Genomic DNA, 23138 nt, shown 5'->3' on the forward strand with positions numbered 1-23138 from the left:
CTGGGTGAGGGAGACTCAGTTTCGTCTGAGATTTCGCAGCAGGTTCGCCGTGGTTAGAAGGTCGGGGCCTGGTTGAGGCCGGGGTCTTTGTGGTTGATGTTAGCGGGAAGATGGTTAAGATACATGACGGCCACCTGAGGATTCGAGGGATGATGACCCCTGACGTGGAATCAACAAGTCTGGCGAGCACCATAAATATTCCTGTAACTCGGTCCAGCCAAGGGGAGCCAGGGGTGCCTGCTTCTGTCCAATCAGCTGCATCTGTTGAGGCCGGTGAGGTTGGGTCGCCAGTTGTTGAAGTCCTGCCTGAGCTGGCATCAACTGTGGACCAGCAGAACACCCAAAGGAGTGCTGAACTTGTGGCTTGGCTTCGGAGATCCCGGAGGACCTGCCGGACTCCGGACTGATTGACATTTTGATGGACTCTCTTTCCTCGGTTGTCCCTGTTCACATTTGTAACTTTTGTACATAGTTAAGGGGAAATGTGTTAAGTGGCTGGGGAGGGCTGGATGTGGTAGCCTGGCTACTTTAAGGGGGCAAGCTCCATTGATCACATGACTGGCTAGGGACCAATCGCACAATGCATGCGAACTGCAGCCAATGGGGAGTTTGCGTGGGTGCCTGGGAGCAGGACCAGGGAATGTGGACAGGAAGCTGGAAAGTAACAACCTGCTGTATAGTGTTCTGTGCCTGTTACCTAACTGCCTTTCCCTTTCATCAATAAAACCCTTTGTTTATTGCTGGAAGAATCCAGTGCGTGTCTCAAGCCACCACACCCTTCAAGCCAATCGGCATCCCGATTTGGAAATACAACGCCCTAACATCCCTAACAGCACTGTGGGTGTACCTACACCACAGGGGCAGCAGCGATTCAAGGAGGCAGCTCACCACCACCTTCTGAAGGACAACTAGAAATGAGCAATATGTATTGGTTCATCCAGCGACGGACACATCCCGCAAACAATTGAGAAAAAGCAGTCACCGATGTTAGCTCTGTCTTAGAGAGAAAATAAAACAGTCCGCTGAGCCATCCTTGAACTCTGTGGGGCAGGAATTGGCTCAATAAACAGTTAGTCAATGTTATGACCATTAATATAATGTGACCGTCTCCAGGTAGGGATGTGTGGCAACAGTCTGCGGTGCTCATCCAAGTTTCCTGCTGGGTATATTGAATAAAAACAATTGTACTCTGATGGCAAGCAATAATTTGGAACATTCAGCAAGCAGTCTGATGGTATTCCGTATAATATACGGTAGCACAGTGGTTAGCACTGTTGCTTTGCAGCGCCAGGTTCCCAGGTTCGATTCCCGGCTTGGGTCACTGTCTGCGCAGCGTCTGCACGTTCTCCCCGCGTCTGCGTGGGTTTCCTCCGGGTGCTCCGGTTTCCTCCCACAAGGTGAATTGGACATTCTGAATTCTCCCTCTGTGTACCAGAACAGGCACCAGAGTGTGGCGACTAGGGGCTTTTCACAGTAACTTCATTGCAGTGTTAATGTCAGCCTACTTGTGACAATAATAAGGATTATTATAAATAAGCTTTTATTGTGTAGCTGTGAATCGCTATGGAATCCATCGAGTTGTTTTTCACTGAATAGTTCCAGAAGTTAAAAATGATTGTACCGTTGAGAGTGAATCCTTTACCACTGGAATCTGACCTTTGGAGCAAAATCAGGCGATTAAGAAACCAAAATCCTTTCCAGGCAAATAGATAAAAGTCAAAATGTTTCACTTTACAATTATTCTCCTCAAGGTCCTGAGATAATACTAAGAAAATGGATTATTATTGCAATCTAATGTTCTCTAAGTTATCATTTGTTTACCTCAGATTAATATTATCATTCATATAATCATAGAATTCCTACAGTGTAGAAGGAGGCCATTTGGCCCATTGAGTCTGCACTGATCCTCCGAAAAAGCACACTACCTAGGCCCACTCCTCCACCCTATCCTCGTAATCTCATAACCCCTCCTAACCTTTTGGGCACTAAGGGGCAATTTATCACGGCCAATCCACTGAACCTCTTTGGACTGTGGGAGGAAACCGGAGCACCCGGAGGAAACCCACGCAGACACGGGGAGAACGTGCAAACTCCACACAGTCGCCTGGAGTGGGAGCCAAACCCAGATCCCTGGTGCTGTGAGGCAGCAGTGCTAACTACTGTGCCACCCATATGTTGTGGTCTATCCCTTATGAGGTACATTTATGAGCTTACATATACCTTTTTTGCCAAGGTCCACAATTCCCGCCAACTATGACAGAGTACTGGGCTTTGCTGAAATTTCTGGATTTGCACAGTTGCAAGATGCCATCGACTGCACTTGTGGCTATGGAAGCTCCCTGGCAATCCAAGAATGGTGGAGCCAACCACAGGAACATTAAAGATGTGGGGCGAAATTCTCCCCCAACGGCGCGATGTCCGCCGACTGGCGCCAAAAACGGAGCCAATCAGACGGGCATCGCGCCGGCCCAAAGGTGCGGAATGCTCCGCATCTTTGGGGGCCGAGCCCCAACATTGAGGGGCTAGGCCGGCGCTGGAGGGATTTCCGCCCCGCCAGCTGGCGGAAATGGCGTTTGTTGCCCCGCCAGCTGGCGGAAATGGCGTTTGTTGCCCCGCCAGCTGGTGTGGAAATGCGGCGCATGCACGGGAGCGTCAGCGGCCGCCGACAGTTTCCCGCGCATGCGCAGTGGGGCGAGTCACTTCCTCCTCCGCCATGGTGGAGGCCGTGGTGGAGGCGGAAGGGAAAGAGTGCCGCCATGACACAGGCCCGCCCGCGGATCGGTGGGCCCCGATTGCGGGTAAGGCCACCGTGGGGGCATCCCCCGGGGTCAGATCGCCCCGCGCCCCCCCCAGGACCCCGGAGCCCGCCCACGCCGCCTGGTCCCGCCGGTAAATACCAGCTTTGATTTACGCCGGCGGGACAGGCAATTTCTGGGCGGGACTTCGGCCCATCCGGGCCGGAGAATTGAGCGGGGGGGTCCCGCCAACCGGCGCGGCCCGATTCCCGCCCCCGCCCAATCTCCGGTACCGGAGACTTCGGCGGGGGCGGGGGCGGGATTCACGGCGGCCAACGGCCATTCTCCGACCCGGCGGGGGTCGGAGAATGACGCCCGTGATTCTGGTGTTTAGACATATCTGGTAGGGCATTCAAATAAGCTCCCCAGAGGGCCTCACAAATCATCGTGGCTTCAGATCAGTCATGATCTAATTACAAGGCAGAGAATATTCGGTGGCCAGAATGGCCGACTTCTGCTCCTACATCTTAGAGTCTTCTGTCTTGCTGTGCACTGCATAACCTGGTGATCCATCGGGGGAGGACTTGCCAGATGATGAGTTGGAGAAGCTGCACCTCGCCTCTGCTGAGGAGAACCTCGAAGGAGATGAGGGCGTTGAGTTCGAGGAAGTCGAAGATGCAGGGGAAGAGGTCACAGCAGTGGTCACATGGGGCAGGCCTGTGCGTGAGGCCCTCATTGCCCCCAGATTCCATCAGGAGGAAGATGGGTTTCAGTGAGTTCCCTCTTGGACATGTTCCCTCCATCATGGGCCGGCATGAGCACCAGTGTTGCTGGACCTCTCTTTTCAACCACACGCTTATCTGTGAGAGTGGATAATGGCACATCAGACACGCGCCCTCCTGACCTTTTGAAGGGTGATGGAAGTCTCAGCAGCAAGCGTCTTTGTTGAGATTAAATACTAACTGGAGGAGGGCGTCTCAACATCTGACGTCAGAAGGTGTCGCCTCTTTTAGCATCTTCCGGAATCCCCGTCACACCAGGCAGCCTACAAGAGGCAGGAGCAGTTCCATGAGCCTCAGTCAGCTCACGCCTTCAATGTGACAACACTCCTCAAGGAGATCCATCTCAAGCAATGGAACTGCACATTCTGTGTAACATTGATGGCCAATTTGATAATCCACACTTGGGACAAGACATCCAATGTCAGCGGATGGCTTTCCGCTGCAGTGAATCCATTTGGAGATAACTCAATCGACTGTGGTGCATTCTTCCAACTTACACTGACATCCGGCACTCTCAGTTAGGGATTTGAGCTGCATTTATACCCGGCATAATATGGAGGGAGACCATCTGAGCATGACGACATCAAGCGCTTGCCTGCTCGGCATTAAAGCGCCTCCTCTCTAACAGACAGTCAGTGTGCCCTCTTGGCCAACTGTGGCCTTTGCTAAATGTAAACAGCTCCGACACCATGAAGCTCTCAAGGTCACATGTCATTGCGAACAAAGAGCACACTTCAGCCTCAGTGTATCCTCGCTCCTATCTCTTTGCATTTCCACAGCAGTGATGTACACTTCCAGAGCATGCTGAAAACCCCTCTTACCCACAGAAATGACCACTTGGAATTAGCATCAGTGACCTTGGCCTGTGCTCAGGTAAGGGGATGCACAGAGCCTTGTTCCCATAAGAGACGCAACTATAGGGTGAGAGGAGCTCAAATGTGGACGTTTGATCGGCTGAACAATAACGTGACTGAGAGGAGCAGAGCTTTGGTATCTTGAGGTGACAAGGTGCTCCCATTTATTGGTGAGCTTAGCAGATGTACACTCTGACAGTGCAAACTACTGACAGCAGTGTACACATCAGCTCAGAGTATGGACATATAACATGAAAATCCTACTAAGAGACAAGAGAGCACATGGGGTTGCTCTATATGTGACCCTTCCCCATGTGTAAACACATCTCTAATTTTAAACTACACCTTCACATTTCAACAATGCAGAGAATTCCTCAGTCTCAATCTTACACAGCCAAGAATAAACATGACCTGCCTCTGCAAAGCCTGTGAACGGGATTCATTCCACAAACACACTTGACGTTAAGGTTGAGACATCACTGATGTTGCGCTTGATCAGGAAAAGGGCCACGCACTGTGGTGATATGAAAACACACTACCCTGGCGAGAGGCCCATCATAGCGACATGTGGGATTGGGGCCATGATATCCACAGGATTGACAGCAACTCAGCTCATCATAAAAAGGAGACACACAAGAGGAAATGTGAAATGGATCCGCGTCTATCTACATTTGTGAACATTATGTATGTGTTGTGAACAGCCGTGACACCATTGTGCTCCTAAACCTTTCGAATTGTCCTAACCCATCGCTACATCTTGGTGCTTCCCCGACATCCCCAGTGCGTATGGAGCACAATTCAGTCTCAGCGCATCTTCGCTTCCATCCCGACCTGCTACACCCTGTTGTCTGTGTTGACCTTGGCGGGCAGCCTCTCGAGGGCTGAGACCAGGAGGTCCCTGGACTGCTTGGGGCGTCCTGCTGTCAGAGGGGTGCACCCTCCTCAGCCTGTGGAGCTGGAGGTGATGGGGTCATAGGAGGAAGGGATTGGGATCGACCAGGCACTCTTGGAGTCGCCTGGGTAGGTGGTCTGCTCCATTTGCCATTTCTTATGTTAAATTTTAGTTTTTTTTAAAATCACAGAACGCTTGGTATTAATTTTAGTTTTGTACATAGATACTAATGTAAATTAACTCCAGGGTGTCCAGCTGTTGGTCCTCCTCCGTATGTGTTGAGTATTCAGGTTTGCTCCGAGTTGAAACAAGGCCACTTTAAAAGTCCTATCACATGACATACTGATGACATCATTGGCCATTTGCACAGGAAAACGGGCAATCTATCCCATCAGCCGATAGAGTAAACACCTTTCCAATAAAGCTCTGGTGTCTTTGTACATCCGTGGTGTACAAACTGTTGCTTTAAAAATGCCACAAAGGAAACTGACGATGGGGAGGTCGGAACCGGATTGACTGATTCCCGGAGGTAAAGAAAATATATAGACAAAAATCGTCGATCTGTGTGCCGGCATCCAAAAAAGATACAGAGGCTAAAAACTTTACTCCTTCAAAGCTGGCGATGGAGGGGTGCCAAATATCGGGGGCCGCCATTGAAGGAACCGACATTTAAACATAGATATTGGAGGAAAGAACATCGAAAAGGAGATGCTCGGCCAGGAAAGATATGGAACAGTACAGGGAGCACTGTGAGTAGCAAGTAGCCTGCAACAATAGTTTAGAGCTGGCGGTGTTCCTAAACCCAGAAGGAAAGAGGGTGAGCTGATAAATTTTCTGGCACATTGTGCTTACACAAGTTCTTTCCATAATAATATTGGAGGGAGGTTTTGGCGCTGGGGGACTGGATGATGATATCGAGCCGTGGAGCTCATACACTAAAAGAATTGATTTTTTTTTTGTCTATGCTGATAAAGTTGCAGCAGATATTGTAGTCCCAACTTTCCTGAGTACAATGGGGGGAGAAAAGATTCAACCTCCTCTGAAGTCTGGTGCAGCCAGAGAAACCAGGTTCGAAAACCTATGGAGAGATTGTGAAGATATTGCAGAGTCACTTTCTAAACCTTCATCGTCGAGAGGTTCAGGTTCCATAAACATAACCAAAAAGGAGGTGAATCAATCACATATCCATAGCTACTTTGAAGAAATTAGCTGAATACTGTGAATCTGGAGATGTCTTGAATGACACCATTTAAGCCAGACTGGTGTGTGTGGTTAAGAGGTAAAATTATCCAGAAAAGTCTGTTAACAGAAAGCAACTTGCACCTAAAGAAAGCTTTAGAAGTTTGTGATCTCCATGGAATTAACAGCTAAGGAAGCCCAACAATTAAGTTCAAGGACTATAATCCATAGAACACAGATACAGGTTTAAAATTGCCACCGATGTGCAAAACCTAGGCACACAGCAGCACACTGCTGTCGCAAAGATGCAAAATGCAGGCCATGTTGTAAAAAGGGGCACATTGAACATGCGAGTTGGGGAAAGAAACAACTAGTTTCAATCAAGAATTATAAAATGCAAGAACCATGGGCGGGATTCTCCGACCCCCCCGGCCGGGTCTGAGAATCGCCGGGTGCTGGCGTGAATCCCGCCCCCGCCGGCTGCCGAATTCTCTGGCACCGGATATTCGGCGGGGGTGGGAATCGCGCCACGCCGGTTGGCGGGCCTTCCCCCGGCGATTCTCCGGCCCGTGATGGGCCGAAGTCCCGCTGCTGGAATGCCTGTCCCGCCGGCGAGAATCAAACCACCTCTCTTACCGGCGGGACAAGGCGGCGCGGCGGGCTCCGGGGTCCTGGCACCGGGGGGTGCCCCCACGGTGGCCTGGCCTGCGATCGGGGCAAACCGATCCGCGGGCGGGTCTGTGCCGTGGGGGCACTCTTTTCCTTCCGCCTTCGCCATGGTCTCCACTATGGCGGAGGCAGAAGAGACCCCCTCCACTGCGCATGCGCGGGGATGCCGTGAGCGGCCGCTGACGCTCCCGCGCATGCGCCGCACGGCAAAGTAATTTCCATGCCAGCTGGCGGGGCACCAAAGGCCTTTCCCGCCAGCTGGCGGGGCAGAAATCAGTCCGGCGCGGGCCTAGCCCCTCAAGGTGAGGGCTCGGCCACCCAAGATGCAGAGAATTCCGCACCTTTGGGGCGGTCTGATGCCGGACTGATTCGCGCCGTTTTTGGCGCCGGTCGGCGGACATCGCGCCGTTTGCAGAGAATCCCGCCCCATGTGTATCAAATGGAAATCCAAATAGAGGGAAAAGGATCCATGTGATCCAGAAAGGGCATGATAAAGTGTCAGAGTCACAGTCAGGTGATGAACTGTTGTTGAATCTACTGAACATGCAGGTGCGACGAACTGTCACTGGGTCACATCTTTATTGGACAAACAACCCTTAAAAATGGAGGTGGTCACGGGAGCAACAGTTTTGTTGCTATCAGAAACTGTTTGCCAAGAGAAACTACAACATATGATCTCAAAACCCTCACAGATAATGCTAAAAACCTAAAGTAGGGAAGTGGTTATGTTGAGGAGCTGTATCGATGTAGATATGAGCTAAATAGAGAGGCCACAGACTTGTCCCTGCACGTCATTAAAGGTAGCTCCCTCACCTTAATAGGGCTAGATGGAGATGTGAGGGTGTGTGAGAGAGGGAGAGAGAGAGTGGGTGGTGACGTCCCCTGAGCTGGCTGCGTGTGAGGTGCCAGTGAATGTATGATGGGCTGGTGAGAGTGTGAGTTCAGAGTGATGCCTCACAGGGTCGCCTTACCCTGATGACAAGGATGAGATCATTCACCCTCTTCCTGCACTGGGTGACTGACCTCCTCTGTGCAGCATTAGGAATGGCCGCCTTTGTCACCCACTCTCAAGTCGGATCAGTTTGGTTGCAGGACTGCCTGCAGCCCGGCAGGGGGAGGGGCATGGTGACAGGCCTCGACTGCCCAACAGGTGCTGCATTGACGTGTTATTGATTTTGGGGGTTGCCATCCTCTTGGGTTTCGGGACCATGGCTTCCGTGGATTGGTGCTAGGCTGCGATATTGAGAATGCTGCACGCGGCTACACTCAAACAATTGGTGCCGGAGTGAGGAAGCCATGAACTGACAGCGGGACGGTCAAGTAAGAGACCTTCCTCTTTTGATCCGATGTGTTTTCCATAATCAATGTGGAACATAAGGGGCGGGATTCTACGGGAATCGTTGGGGCGGGCAACTCCGGCGCGAAGGAGTGGCGTGAACCACTCCGGCGTCGGGCCGCCCCAAAGGTGCGGAATCCTCCAATCACGCCAATCTGCGCCGAAGGGCCTCCGCCGGCGGGCGCGTGTTGGCGCATGGGCAGGAGCACCAGCGTGTGCTGGCATCATCCCAGCGCATGCGCTGGGGGGGGTCATCTCCGCGTCAGCCATCGCGGAGGAATAGGATGGCCCCACAGCACAGGCCCGCCCCAACGGTGGGCCCCGACCGCGGGCCTGGCCACCAGGCCGAAAACGGGCGGCCGCTCGGCCCATCGCATGCCAGAGAATCGCTGGGGGGGGGGGGTCCGCTGCCAATGGCCCCCGACCGGCGCGGCGCGATTCCTACCCCCGCCGAATCCCCGGCGCCAGAGAATTCGTCAGCCGGCGGGGGCGGGATTCATGCCGCCCCCGCCCCCCACCCCCCCCAGCGATTCTCCGACCCGGCGGGGCGTCGGAGAATACTGCCCATGATTTGGCGCAAAAAAACCACCACTGCGGCTGGGGTGAGAGGGCAAGTCGTCATGCCCGCTGTCACACTGAGTGCACTGGGGATAGTCCCACGATTTGTCAACAGTACGCCGATATCAGCAGAGGTCTCAATATCACCTCTTTTTTAGAATTCACTCAGTTACAAAGTATGCAAGTTCTTTAAAATAATCACAATGAGTCATTTTTGATCTTAAAATATTAAATTGTTCAGAAAGCGTGGCCCTTCATGTATTAGACACCAATTTTATCCTTTCAAGATTTGATTTAATTTCAACTATCAGTGCTTCTTTTTGAAAAAATATTTTCACATGTCGCAAGGTGATGATGAGGGCCGTTCTTGTGCTGGTGATGTTTTTTTCATAAGTTGTTACTCAATTCCTTGCTGTTCTCGAGTTTGGAGTTTATGTAAATAGGGATATATTTGAACTTTGCAAATTAGTACAGAGCCATTTCTATTGCAGCCATACAATGCTTCAAATTAAAGGTGTTCATTTTTCAATGATAATTTTCTGACAAGTGCTGCAGCCATTCGGTTGATACTCACGAGTCTATCTTTTCCCGTCTTTCACTCTGATGGTTGATTTACATTCGTATTTATGTACCGAGTTAAAAATAATGCCAAGCATTCTGTGCTTTTAAAAAAAAGTCTGACAATATAACATCAGAAATGTGATAAGAATTAAGGGGTGGTACGGAGGCACAGTGGTTGGCACTGCTGCCTCACAAAGCCAGGGACCCTGGTTCAATTACGGCCTTGGGTGACAGTATAGTTTCCGTGTGTCTGTGTGGTTTCATCCGGGAGCTCCGTTTATTCCCCACAGTCTTAAGATGTGCGGGGTTAGGTGGATTCGCCATGCTAAATTGCCCCTTAGTGTCCAGCGATGTGCAGGTTATGGGGGTTATGGGGTTACATAGAACATAGAACATACAGTGCAGAAGGAGGCCATTCGGCCCATCAAGTCTGCAACAACACACTTAAGCCCTCACTTCCACCCTATCCCCGTAACCCAATAACCCCATCTAATCTTTTTGGTGACTTAGGGCAATTTATCATGGCACCCGGAGGAAACCCACGCAGACATGGGGAGAACATACAGACTCCGCACAGACAGCGACCCAGCGGGGAATCGAACCTGGGACCCTGGCGCTGTGAAGCCACAGTGCTATCCACTTGTGCTACGGTGTTGCACCTTACGGGGATAGGATAGGGGAGTGGGCCTAGGCAGGGTGCTCCTTTGGAGGGTCGATGCAGACTCGATGGGCTAAATATACTCAACAAGCGAGTAGCCACAGCCAAAAGCAAATTGACCTATTTTCTCTTGTCCATTCATTTCAACAAAATCACTGGATTCACCTGAGACAAGGTTATACTAAAACAGTTTACCTAAATTATGCTTAACATCATGGTGCATACAAAAGGTTTTATACAAAATCTCTTTTTTTTACAACACAGGTACTCAATTGATGAGAGCACTGACAAGGAAAGATACTTCACCATCAATGAGGTCGATGGGACAATTGCTACCAATGATGTTCTGGACAGGGAGGATGTTTCTCAGTACAATATTTCTGTCCTAGCAAGGAAAGTCAGTAAGTACCACAGACAGTCAGACACACGGGGGAAATCTCCCAACAGATTTCGCGGGAAACAAGGGTCCTACAGAAATGTTGTGTATCGTCCACTGAGCATCCGTTCTCAGAGTAAATCCACATTTCTTAAGATGACCGGCAACGTTGAATGACATTCGGAAATGTAACCATGGATTGAGATTCCATATTGGGCTACCGAGCAAAAATTACATTCAAAATTCCGTTAGTTGTATAGAATTAAATTTCTGATTCAAGCTACCACTGAAACTCACCAACGTAAAATCTTCCTTGAACTGGTGCAGTCGGGGAGCGTTTTCGAAAATAATTTAAAATGTTTTACATTTTTATTGGGCGTGATGAAATATTGAGTGTAGAGTATGTGATCAACATGGTACCCTGTGACAACACCTCTGTTTGGTGATTTCAGGTGCAGATTGGAAGGAGTGTCACTAATTAACCACTGGTTCTTTTACTTCAACGTTAATAACCGGTTTGAGCAGCATTTTTAATTGTAAAGTTATTTTAAATGCAATTAACGTTGAGTAGCTCTCAATGATGTCACTAGCATTTGGGCCCCATGTAGATCAGCATTAAAATAACCATTCAGCAAAACATTGACTGTATGGAACACTACCAATAAAGGAACAATGTGGAGTATTCTACAAAGGAGTGAGATGTACATTGAATGCAGGGGGTAAGGATGCAACCGATACTGAAGGTTCATTTGAAGGTATTTTTGGTCATTTATGAAGGCAGGAGGAAGGGCCGGAATTCTCCAGCCGTTTGGATTGCCTGTTCCCATTGGCTGAGCACCCATGTCCACGGATTTCCCGGTGGAGTTGGATGGCTTCCATGGGAAATCCTTTGACGAGCGGCAGGAAGATAAAATCCCGCTGCCAGTGAATGGCGCGCAGTCGAGAAATACACGGCTGGGGCAACGGATATTCCTGCCCAGAAAGACTGGTATTTATATGTTTTCACTGTTGGTACAAACATGGTTAACGTGGCATTGAATACAGGACCTCCCACACTGATGTAAAAACAGACATAGTCCAGACCCAGGGGTCAATGTGGTATTGAGCAGGGATGTTGAAAGACCGAAACATGGAGATAGCTCCACCCTATCCCCTTCACTGTAAATGAGTAAATAGTTCCAGGAGTTAATAAACACTTACAGTGAACCAACTGAACCCCACGCAAACTTTTTTAAGAATAAATAAATAAATAATCTTTATTAGTGTCACAAGTAGGCTTACCTTGACACTGCAGTGAGGTTTGTGGCCCATCCCATGCTGCTTTGCTGCATTGGTATTTCAGCTTTGATTTTTGGGCTCAATTCCTGGAGTTGGACCTGATGTACCTAATTTAAAAAAATTAATTCCAGGTGGACAGAAAATAATTAATGGCCACTTGGTGAGGGTGGAATGGGGAGGGAGCAAGTATTCACAGCTGGGGAAACTGATTAGATGGACAAGGATACATTACAGAAGAATATTCCAGAAGAGGGGAGAGTGAACTGAGAGGCGTTGAATCAGAGACAGGTATTGACATCTCTACCTCTTACACATTTCATCAAATAATATAAAAACGAGGCAGTGCTCACATTTAAAAAATCCTTTATCGCTCGTCTCCCCGACAAGCTTCACCACCGTGAAGGTAGTTAATGTGTATTTGTCGATAAATGCAGAATCTAAATGTATAAATGATAAACACCTTGCTGGAGTTGTGAAGTAAACTGGAGAGACAAAAGACATAAGAACATAAGAACTAGGAGCAGGAGCAGACAATTCAGCCCCTCAATCCCACTTCGCCATTCAATACGATCCTGGCTGATCGCCTCGCAGCCTCAACTCCACTTTCCCGCCCGTTCTCCATAACCCTTCAACCCATTACTAATTTAAAATGTATTTATCTCCCCCTTAAATTTACTCAATGTCCCGGCATCCACCGTACTCTTGGGCAGTGACTTCCACAGATTCACGACTCTTTGAGAAGTAATTTCTCCTCATCTCTGTTTTAAATCTGCTCCCCCTTAGCCTAAAACTGTGACCCCCTCGTTCTAGATTGCCCAGAAGAGGAAACATCCACTCCACGGCTACTTTGCCAAGACCTTTTATCATTTTATTTACCTCAAGACAAGTTATTCATTCAGATTTCAGCAATTGAAATACATGTAGATGGCACATTGGATGGGATCTTGTGGAGGTGATGGAGGTTTGAAAGTCGGCCAAAGTTAAACCATAAAACTCCGCCCCGATCCTCCACTGGCTCCCATCTAGGGGAGACCAAAACCTCAAAAAGTCTTGGTTGGACCACTTCTGGCCACTTGCAGCGAGGCTCACAACACACATCCTGACTGTAAAGGCACCAGTGAAAACATAGCGTCTCTCCTGCTTTTAATTTCGAGGCTCCAGCCTCTGCTTCCAAGAAGCTGGTAGCTCTCTCTCCGGCCTGTTGTTCCATTTGCATTCTCCTCCTTCAGCAAAGGCTGACTGAGACTGTTACAGCAGCTGGTGTGAGCTACATTGAGAGGGACAGGTTGCCTTTAAGAGATGCAGCTGGGCTGTAAGTATGCATCTGGGCCTCCTGCTAGGTGTAGAACCAGAAGGCAGCACATTTCATGTCATGCTGCACAGTGAGATCACATTAATGAGCGGGCAGCACGCTGGTGCTTTGATGCTGCATGACCCAGTTAGGTCGGCCCTCAGGGCCTTGAGGCAGCAGTGCTAACCACTGCGCCAACGTGCCGCCATCAGAGTGCTGCCTTCCTGATAAACGGTCTGTTCAGTCCTGCTGGATTTCACAGAGTCGTCATCAAAGAGGCCAACTGGTCCTTCATTAACATTAGCAAGAGGCTTAAAACTTTTTGCAGCAATAACTAGAAATGTTAAAGTAAAAACCATCCCAAAATGACACTGGGACATCTCTCTGGCTGTGAGGTTGGTGATTTTTGCCCTCGCTTCTTTGTCTAGAAAATCAACATAATGGGATTGAATTTCATCCCCCAAAAAGCTTCTCATAATCTCTCTCATATCTTTGCAAATTGGACAATGTGACTTCTGGATAGTATCTGCAGGGTTCAGCAAACCCTGCATGTTTCTTTAGTAAATAGATTTACAGAAGGTTGTTTTAAGAATTGATATATTACTTCTTTGATATTTGAACAAGGATCTTGGAATACGAGCCTCTCCAAGACATTTGGGTCACTTAATTTTGATTAATTATGTCCTCGAACCATTAGTCACAGAATTTGTTGTGCTAACTGAATAGCATTTTCATTTAATCAGAGCACTAAGCAATAAAATGAATGACATAGCTCAGCTAAATTAAATAAAACTGCTAATTCAATCAAAAATAAAATAATTTATGCAAATATTTGCTTAATTTATATATGTTTTAACAAACCACGAGTGAGAAATTGCAAAAGCTATTCCATGCGTGTATATCTGAGGATGTGAAAACAGAAAACAAGGAGAGAGATGTGGGGATTCAAAATAATCATGAACTGGTTCAGAGCAGTCTGCTCCAACCATCACTATCCAAAGCCACGCCAAATCACATGTCTCAATTATTAAGGGAAATGAACTCTGCATTTTGACGACAACCAGCTCCTCAGCACCGTCCAGTGTTTCAATTATTCATCTGAGATTCATGGACAGGGTGAGCAGAAATTCCCTCGAATTCGGTATTTGGAAGATCAAAACGATTGGGTGGGATTCTCCGTAGCCCGAAACCCAGAACGGCGATTGGGTGGGGCTCGCAATGCCGAAATCGGGGCAAGCGCCAGTTTGGCGCCTGTTGGCGATTCTCCGCCCCCTCCAAATCGGCATCATTGGGACACACGTGCCACGCGCAGTTGCAACCCCGCCAGAGCGCCATCAGCCTGCCCACCCACGATGCTCCGCCTCCGATGGACCGAGTTCCCGACGGCACGGGCCACGTGTGGTCCCAGCGGGCGGGACCCTGGCGTGCCGGCTGCAGACAGTATCCAGCGCCGCCACACTCGGCTGAGATCTGTGTCGCTGGCTGTCGGGGCCTCCGCTCGGGTTGGGGGGAGTGGTGCGGGGTGGCCAGGCGGTGGGCTGTGCGGTCGGTATGAGCGGGTATGCGGTTCAGCACGGCTGGCGCCATGTTTTCTGGCGTGACCGATGCGGGTGTAGACATGCGCGGCTGCAGCTTGTCAGCCCTGCGAATGTACGGCCCAGGACCCGGCCATCCTCCGGCCGTTTTCCGTGCATTCCACGGGTGTTTCACACGGCGCCGGTGCTAGCGCCTCACTGGTACTATCGGTAAACAACACGGGTCTCCATTGGCGCCGGCGCTTCGCCTCAGAAATGGAGAATCCAGCCCATTATCTTCAGTCTGAGAGTAAAACTCAATATTCCAACCCCTGACTCTAAACTCTCATGGCGGCCATTTGTCCTACAGCCAGACTGATCTCACCTTTGCTGTGATACTTGACCGCAGACTTGAAGATCTGACCACAGGTGCATGCCGGCAGATATCTCCAGCTCTGTAATATTGGCCAATTCTGCCCCCACCTCAGGTCATGTGCTGCTGGGACCTTCATCCTTGCTTTTAGTCGTCCAGACTCGGCTGCTCCATCGCGGATCAGGGGTTATGGGGAGAAGTCAGGAGAATGGCAATGAGAAACAGACCAGCGAGGATTAAATGGCGGAGCAGACTCGATGGGCCAAAAGGCCCATTTTCTACTCTTGTGTCTTATGATCGTGTGGTCCTACTCCCGGCCAGCCTCCCACATAACATCCACAAGCAGGAGATTATCAAAAACTCTATGGCCCGTGTCCTAATGCACACAGATCCTGTCCACCTTTCACCTTGCGCTGGTTGTTCGACATTCGACCTCTGCTCAGCAGTGCATCAATTTTCCCTGACTCTGTCATCTCCTGTACTTCTACAACCCTCCGAGATATCTGTGCTTCTCTAATTCTGACCCCTTGATCTCTCCACCACTGGTGGGCGGGAATTCAGCATTCAGGAACCCGAATACTCCTGACATCCCTCTTAAATCTCTCTGCCCGTCTATGTCGCTGAGACACCCCTTGAACCCTGAATGTTTGTCAAAGCTTTTAGCCTTTTGCCCTCATATATCCTCAAGTTGTTCACTGACATATTTTCTTTTAAAAGACCCCTGCAAAATACGACGAGATGTTTCATTAAATTGGATGTACTATAGGAAAGCAAATTGTTATAAACACAGCGGATCATTTTCATCTCACACACTGGATGCAGGAAACCATTTTGTGCAGGGGGTCGTTTGAGGAAAACATTATTGAGCAAGACCGTGGAATTAGGAATTAGAATATTGAGCCTCTGGAAAACATTGTCTGCTCCTGTGGTTTTTCTGACACTCTGCTGACCCCTCAGAGTGAGATAGAATACTAAGAAAGAGATTACATTACATAGAAGATAAGTGTTCTAACAGTTAATGAATTCACGGTCAAATTAATTTCCTGAAATGTTTTCGAATGCCTGAGGGGCTCAAAAAAACATTTTTCAGATGTTTTTTCCACTCAGGTATCCCTTCACAGTGCATCTCACGAGAATGTGTTTGCTTTGGCGCAGATAGTGCATTGGAGATGGAGGGAAGGAGGGAGGGGCGGGGGGAAGGAACCACTGAGACGGAGGGTCAGGGAGGGAGCAGAGAGTGAGAGGGAGGGTCAGGGAGGAGGCTGAGAGTATGTGGCTCATAGAGGGAGCAACAAAAGAGAGGGAGGGATGGACGGAGCGAGTGAGATGTAGTGTCGGGGAGGGAAATAGCGAGTGGGGGAGAGGGTCAGGACAGAGCAGCGAGTGATAGGGAGGCTCCGGGAGGGAGCAGCAAGTGAGAGGGAGGATCAGGGAGAGAGAAGTGAGAGAGGGGGGTTAGGGAGGGAGCAGCGAGTGAGAGGGAGGGTCAGGGAGGGAGAAGTGGGTGAGGGGGGTTAGGGAGGGAGCAGCTAGTGGGAGGGAGGGTCAGGGAGGGAGCAGCGAGTGAGAGGGAGGGTCAGGGAGGGAGCACTGAGTGAGAGGGAGGGAGAAGCGAGTGAGAGGGAGGGTCAGGGAGGGAGAAGTGGGTGAGAGGGAGGGCCAGGGAGGGAGAAGTGAGAGAGGGGGGTAAGGGAGAGAGCAGCCAGTGGGAGGGAGGGTCGGCGGGGAGAAGTAGGTGAGAGGGAGGGTCAGGGAGGGAGCAGCGAGTGAGAGGGCGGGTTGGGGGGGAGAAGTAGGTGAGAGGGAGGGTCAGGGATGGGAGCAGCAAGGGTCGGGGAGAGAGATGGCAAGCACGAGAGTTGGCAAGCAGTGAGCCCATTTGGAAGCAAATGGACGTATTAGTGAGAGGCAGCACGGTTTTGTGAAGGGGAGGTCGTGTATCACTAACTTGATAGAGTTTTTCGAGGAGGTCACTAAGATGATTGATGCAGGTAGGGCAGTGGATGTTGTCTATATGGACTTCAGTAAGGCCTTTGACAAGGTCCCTCATGGTAGACTAGTACAAAAGGTGAAGTCACACGGGATCAGGGGTGAGCTGGCAAGGTGGATACAGAACTGGCTAGGCCATAGAAGGCAGAGAGTAGCAATGGAAGGATGCTTTTCTCATTGGAGGGCTGTGACCAGTGGTGTTCCACAGGGATCAGTGTTGGGACCTTTGCTGTTTGTAGTATATATAAATGATTTGGAGGAAAATGTAACTGGTCTGATTAGTAAGTTTGCAGACGACACAAAGGTTGGTGGAATTGCGGATAGCGATGAGGACTGTCGGAGGATACAGCAGGATTTAGATTGTTTGGAGACTTGGGCGGAGAGATGGCAGATGGAGTTTAATCCGGACAAATGTGAGGTAATGCATTTTGGAAGGTCTAATGCAGGTAGGGAATATACAGTGAATGGTAGAACCCTCAAGAGTATTGAAAGTCAAAGAGATCTAGGAGTACAGGTCCACAGGTCATTGAAAGGGGCAACACAGGTGGAGAAGGTAGTCAAGAAGGCATACGGCATGCTTGCCTTCATTGGCCGGGGCATTGAGTATAAGAATTGGCAAGTCATGTTGCAGCTGTATAGAACATTAGTTAGGCCACACTTGGAGTATAGTGTTCAATTCTGGTCGCCACACTACCAGAAGGATGTGGAGGCTTTAGAGCGGGTGCAGAAGAGATTTACCAGAATGTTGCCTGGTATGGAGGGCATTAGCTATGAGGAGCGGTTGAATAAACTCGGTTTGTTCTCACTGGAACGAAGGAGGTTGAGGGGAGACCTGATAGAGGTATACAAAATTATGAGGGGCATAGACAGAGTGGATAGTCAGAGGCTTTTCCCCAGGGTAGAGGGGTCAATAACTAGGGGGCATAGGTTTAAGGTGAGAGGGGCAAGGTTTAGAGCAGATGTACGAGGCAAGTTTTTTACGCAGAGGGCAGTGGGTGCCTGGAACTCGCTACCGGAGGAGGTGGTGGAAGCAGGGACGGTAGTGACATTTAAGGGGCACCTTGACAAATACATGAATAGGATGGGAATAGAAGGATACGGACCCAGGAAGTGTAGAAGATTGTAGTTTAGTCGGGCAGCATGGTCGGCACGGGCTTGGAGGGCCGAAGGGCCTGTTCCTGTGCTGTACATTTCTTTGTTCTTTGTTCTTTGAGCAGGAAGTAAGCTGAAAGAGCTATTACTGTAAGTTACTGAGAGTCAGTTCTCATGATCTGTATATTGACTGGGATGTAAAGAACAGTAAGAAGTTTTTACAACACCAGGTTAAATTCCAACAGGTTTGTTTCGATATCACTAGCTTTCGGAGCGCTGCTCCTTCCTCAGGTGAATGAGTATGGGATGGGATGTAAAGAGTTAACAAGTTAATGATAATTGTTCTTACCACTAGAGGGGACCACACAACAGTCAAATATATCATGTAACTTTGGGGATTCCTGGAGTTGAGAGTTAGGAGAGAGCTCAAAGAGGGTCAGGCATGGAGAGCAGTTGTATACTTGAGAGTTCTGTAAATTAGAGACAGCATAGTTTTATACAATTACCTTCTATTTTAGGAATGTGAACGAATCTTAGTTAGCAGCATAATAAATTTATAGTTTTGGCAGCACGGTAGCATTGTGGATAGCACAATTGCTTCACAGCTCCAGGGTCCCAGTTCGATTCCGGCTTGGGTCACTGTCTGTGCGGAGTCTGCACATCCTCCCCGTGTGTGTGTGGGTTTCCTCCGGGTGCTCCGGTTTCCTCCCACAGTCCAAAGATGTGCAGGTTAGGTGGATTGGCCATGGTAAATTGCCCTTAGTGTCCAAAATTGCCCTTAGTGTTGGGTGGGGTTACTGGGTTATGGGGATAGGGTGGAGGTGTTGACCTTGGGTAGGGTGCTCTTTCCAAGAGCCGGTGCAGACTCGATGGGCCAAATGGCCTCCTTCTGCACTGTAAATTCTGTGATAACTCTGTGATAACTCTATGTTTGTTAACAAAGCTTTGTGTTCTTTATTGAACACTACACATCCGGGCCATCCAGGTAAAGCAGAATAGAGAATCCAACATCAGTGAGAGGGATTTTGGGCCAGTTGGTTCAAGCTCGCCAATAGCTTTTTAATGTAAAATTACAGGTTAGGAACAAACATCACCCTGTAGGTCACGGCGCAACAGGGGGCGGGTCCCGTCTGCATGAAGCATGGAGACATCAACCCCAAAGGATTCAGGGTCATGGATGACCATGACCTGGATTAAGGATTAGAGGAGGACAAAGGAGCGTGATTGGAGGGAGGGAATCCTGAACACTATTCTCCTCCCGCACGATGGGAGGATGTTTATAGTCACAGGAGGAAGGTGATTGCTGGTCTGGTAGTACATAGAACATCGAATTTAAAGTGCAGAAGGAGGCCATTTGGCCCATCGAGTCTCCACCAGCTTTGGAAAGAGCACCCCACTTAGGCCCACGCCGCCACGCTATGCCCATAACCCAGAAACCCCACTGATGCACGATCAATGACCACTAAAGCAAGGTTGTCGTCCAACTGAAGGCTTTAATAAGCTAGATGTTTCCCCCAGCGGCTCAGGTACAGAATGAAGGCTGCTGGGGCGGCACGGGCTCTTATACCCCGCCTAGCAGGGCGGAGCTACCATACAGCTTGACCAATAGGAAGCATACAATATCTACCAATGGTGTTCCAGCATTACCAGGTACCGTAATACCTCTATACAGACTACCACATTCACCCCCTGTTAAAAACGGGTCCGGCGGAAGTGGTGGTACTACAAACACGGCAACATGGTAGAAGTAGTTATGGAGGTACCGTAATACCTCCGTACAGCGTTTTGTAACTATTTACAATTCTATTAACTATTTACAATTTATGATTTAAATTTACAATTTAAAATGAAGCAATCAGTTGATCGGGGGCCCTGGTCATCCTTGTGATCGTCGGAGCTTCGGTGGTGACTCCGGTGGAGGCTCGGGCACCTGTGACTCCGGGAGCGTGGCCTCGATCTCTGTGGCAGCTTCAACACCCCTAGACGGCGCTGGTGGGGAAAACGTTTGACCAGGAAGGAAGAGCTTGCCGGGTGCGTCGGTGGGGGGGGGGGTGGGGGGGGGGGGGGGGGGGGGGCTAGATGGGGCCAGAGGAAGAACCGAGCCTCCTGTAAGGTGCCTGGTGGAGGGGACGGTGGCTGGGGTGTGCGTGGGGCTCCGGCGGGCGCCAGGTCTCGTAGGGAGACCGTATCTTGTCGGCCGTCGGGGTACTGGGGGATAGCGTGGAGAAGGTGGACCCTCGCGACCAACGGGTCCGACTTGTGCGCCCGCACGTGTTTTCGGAGCAGGATGGGTCCGGGAGCTGCCAGCCAGGTCGGGAGTGAGGTCCCAGAGGAGGACTTCCTGGGGAAGACAAGGAGACGTTCATGTGGTGTCTGGTTGGTTGTGGTACAAAGCAGTGACTGGATGGAGTGGAGGGCATCCGGGAGGACTTCCTGCCAGCGGGAGACTGGGAGATTCCTGGACCGTAGGGCCAGTAGGACAGTCTTCCAGACCGTTCCGTTCTCCCTCTCCACCTGTCCGTTACCCCGGGGGTTGTAACTGGTCGTCCTGCTCGAGGCGATGCCCTTGCTGAGCAGGAATTGACGCAGTTCGTCGCTCATAAAGGAGGACCCCCTATCACTATGTATGTAAGCGGGGAACCCGAACAGTGCAAAGATGCTATGGAGGGCCTTGATGACGGTGGTTGCGGTCATGTCGGGGCAGTGGATGGCGAATGGGAACCGGGAGTACTCGTCAATCACGTTCAGGAAATACGTGTTGCGGTCGGTGGAGGGGAGGGGGTCTTTGAAATCCATGCTGAGGCGTTCAAAGGGTCGGGAAGCCTTTATCAGGTGCACTTTCTCTGGCCGGTAGAAGTGCAGTTTGCACTCCGCGCAGATTTGGCAGTCCCTGGTGGCTGTCCTGACCTCCTCGATGGAGTAGGGCAGGTTGCGGGTCTTAATAAAGTGGGAAAAGCGAGTGACCCCCGGGTGGCAGAGGTCCTCATGGAGGGCTCGGAGGCGGTCCACTTGTGCGGTGGCACATGTGCCGCGGGACAGGGCTTCAGGAGGCTCATTTAGCTTCCCGGGACGATACAAGATCTCGTAGTTGTAGGTGGAGAGTTCTATCCTCCACCGCAAGATCTTTATCGTTTTTTATCTTGCCCCGCTGTGCATTATCAAACATGAAAGCAACCGACCGTTGGTCAGTGATGAGAGTGAATCTCCTGCCGGCCAGGTAATGCCTCCAATGTCGCACAGCTTCAACAATATCTACCAATGGTGTTCCAGCATTACCAGGTACCGTAATACCTCTACACAGACTACCACACCCACCGAACCTTTTCTTTGGGAACAAAGGGAAATTTATCATGGCCAATCCACAACCCACACCTGCACACCTTTGGACTATGGGAGGAAACCGGAGCACCCGGAGGAAACCCACGCAGATACGGGGAGAACGTGCAGACTCCGCACAGACAGTGACCCAAGCCGGGAATCGAACCTGGGACCATGGCACTGTGAAGCAACAGTGCTATCCACTGTGCTACCGTGCTGCTCATGCTGATACCATGCTGATCATGACAATAAACCACCCTACTCTTGTCAGCGGAGGAAAAGACAGATGACTAGAAAATGCCTTTTGAATTCTGAATGGGTCTGTGCAGCGAACACTGCCGTTCAGTGAAAGCACAATGAATGGCTGATGTGGTGATAATAGGACGAGGATCTTTCAAACCTGATTTATTATTTAAATGAAAGCTAATTTGTCGATCCTTTTAAAATGTGACAAAATTAAATGGGGATATCATTAAATCCTTGACTTGCTAGGTCTTGTAAAGGTCCCAGATTAAGAAGTGACAGGAGTTTAACATTAATCTGTATTTCTGGCAACCAGTGTGGAAGTGAAGGTCACGTCAATAGTATTTCCTGGCTCCTCAATTTCCCCCAACCGTGAACGACTCAGCTGCAATTGTGTGAATCCCATCTCTTCCAGTCACAACATCCAATATTTGAGCAACAATCACCATTCCTTCATCTTTTTACATAGAATTTACAGTGCAGAAGGAGGCCATTTGGCCCATCGAGTCTGCACCGGCTCTTGGAAAGAGCACCCTACCCAAGGTCAACACCGCCACCCTATCCCCATAACCCAGTAACCCCACCCAACACTAAGGGCAATTTTGGACACTAAGGGCAATTTATCATGGCCAATCCACCTAACCTGCACATCTTTGGACTGTGGGAGGAAACCGGAGCACCCGGAGGAAACCCACGCACACACGGGGAGGACGTGCAGACTCCGCACAGACAGTGACCCAAGCCGGAATCGAACCTGGGACCCTGGAGCTGTGAAGCAATTGTGCTATCCACTGTGCTACCGTGTTGCCTTCACTTGGTCAAAACCCAGAAATTCTTGACACCATTGTGGGATCATCGATGAAGTCATTCAAGCCGGGAATCCCTTAATACCTTTTCAGAGCTGATTGGGATGGTCAGTAAATGCATCATCACGCAAATCCCGGGAACAAATTAAAAGTTCCCGTTAAAGATCCAAGGGCATTATTTGAATAGAGCACCCCAATTGCAACCTAACCAAATTCAAGAGTAATAATTGCGATTTACTTGTAAACTTACATGCTCACTTTCAGCCAAGGGCATAAGCGCCACTGTACAAAGATTTTGGTTGCAAAATGAACCTAATGCACTGTTGATGTCCAGACTCCAAACATACTGGCTTCCATCGGGTAGGTTTGGAATGTCAAGCACGTAATGGTACAGAGAACTGACATTTCTGCGTTCCAACAAAATGAGTGACAGGTTTTGTAATTACTGAGTTATTTAAAACCATTTGACATGATCCACCTTTCTGCACACTGCAAAGCTCCTTTAAATCCGCTCTTTTGTTTGATCAAAGATTTATTTTATGTTCAGTTGTTTTCGGACACAGGGGACTGGATTCTCTGTTTGGGAGACTACGTCCCCACGCCGGCGTGAAACCGGTGGTATTTTACGCCAGGA

The 23138-nt window shown here is 49.7% G+C and overlaps 1 protein-coding gene across 7 annotated transcripts in view; it reads left to right on the forward strand.

Annotated features, from left to right (window-relative positions):
* LOC140425632 (cadherin-12-like) overlaps positions 1-23138 on the forward strand; it is a 774748-nt gene that overhangs the window by 653390 nt on the left and 98220 nt on the right. For all 7 annotated transcript variants that reach the window (XM_072510140.1, XM_072510141.1, XM_072510137.1 and 4 more), the window contains one exon: positions 10489-10625. In XM_072510140.1, coding sequence (XP_072366241.1) covers positions 10489-10625 — 137 coding nt within the window. The remainder of the gene's footprint in view (positions 1-10488; positions 10626-23138) is intronic.

The sequence above is a fragment of the Scyliorhinus torazame genome, chromosome 6, assembly GCF_047496885.1.
Source record: "Scyliorhinus torazame isolate Kashiwa2021f chromosome 6, sScyTor2.1, whole genome shotgun sequence".
Lineage (NCBI taxonomy): Eukaryota > Metazoa > Chordata > Chondrichthyes > Carcharhiniformes > Scyliorhinidae > Scyliorhinus > Scyliorhinus torazame.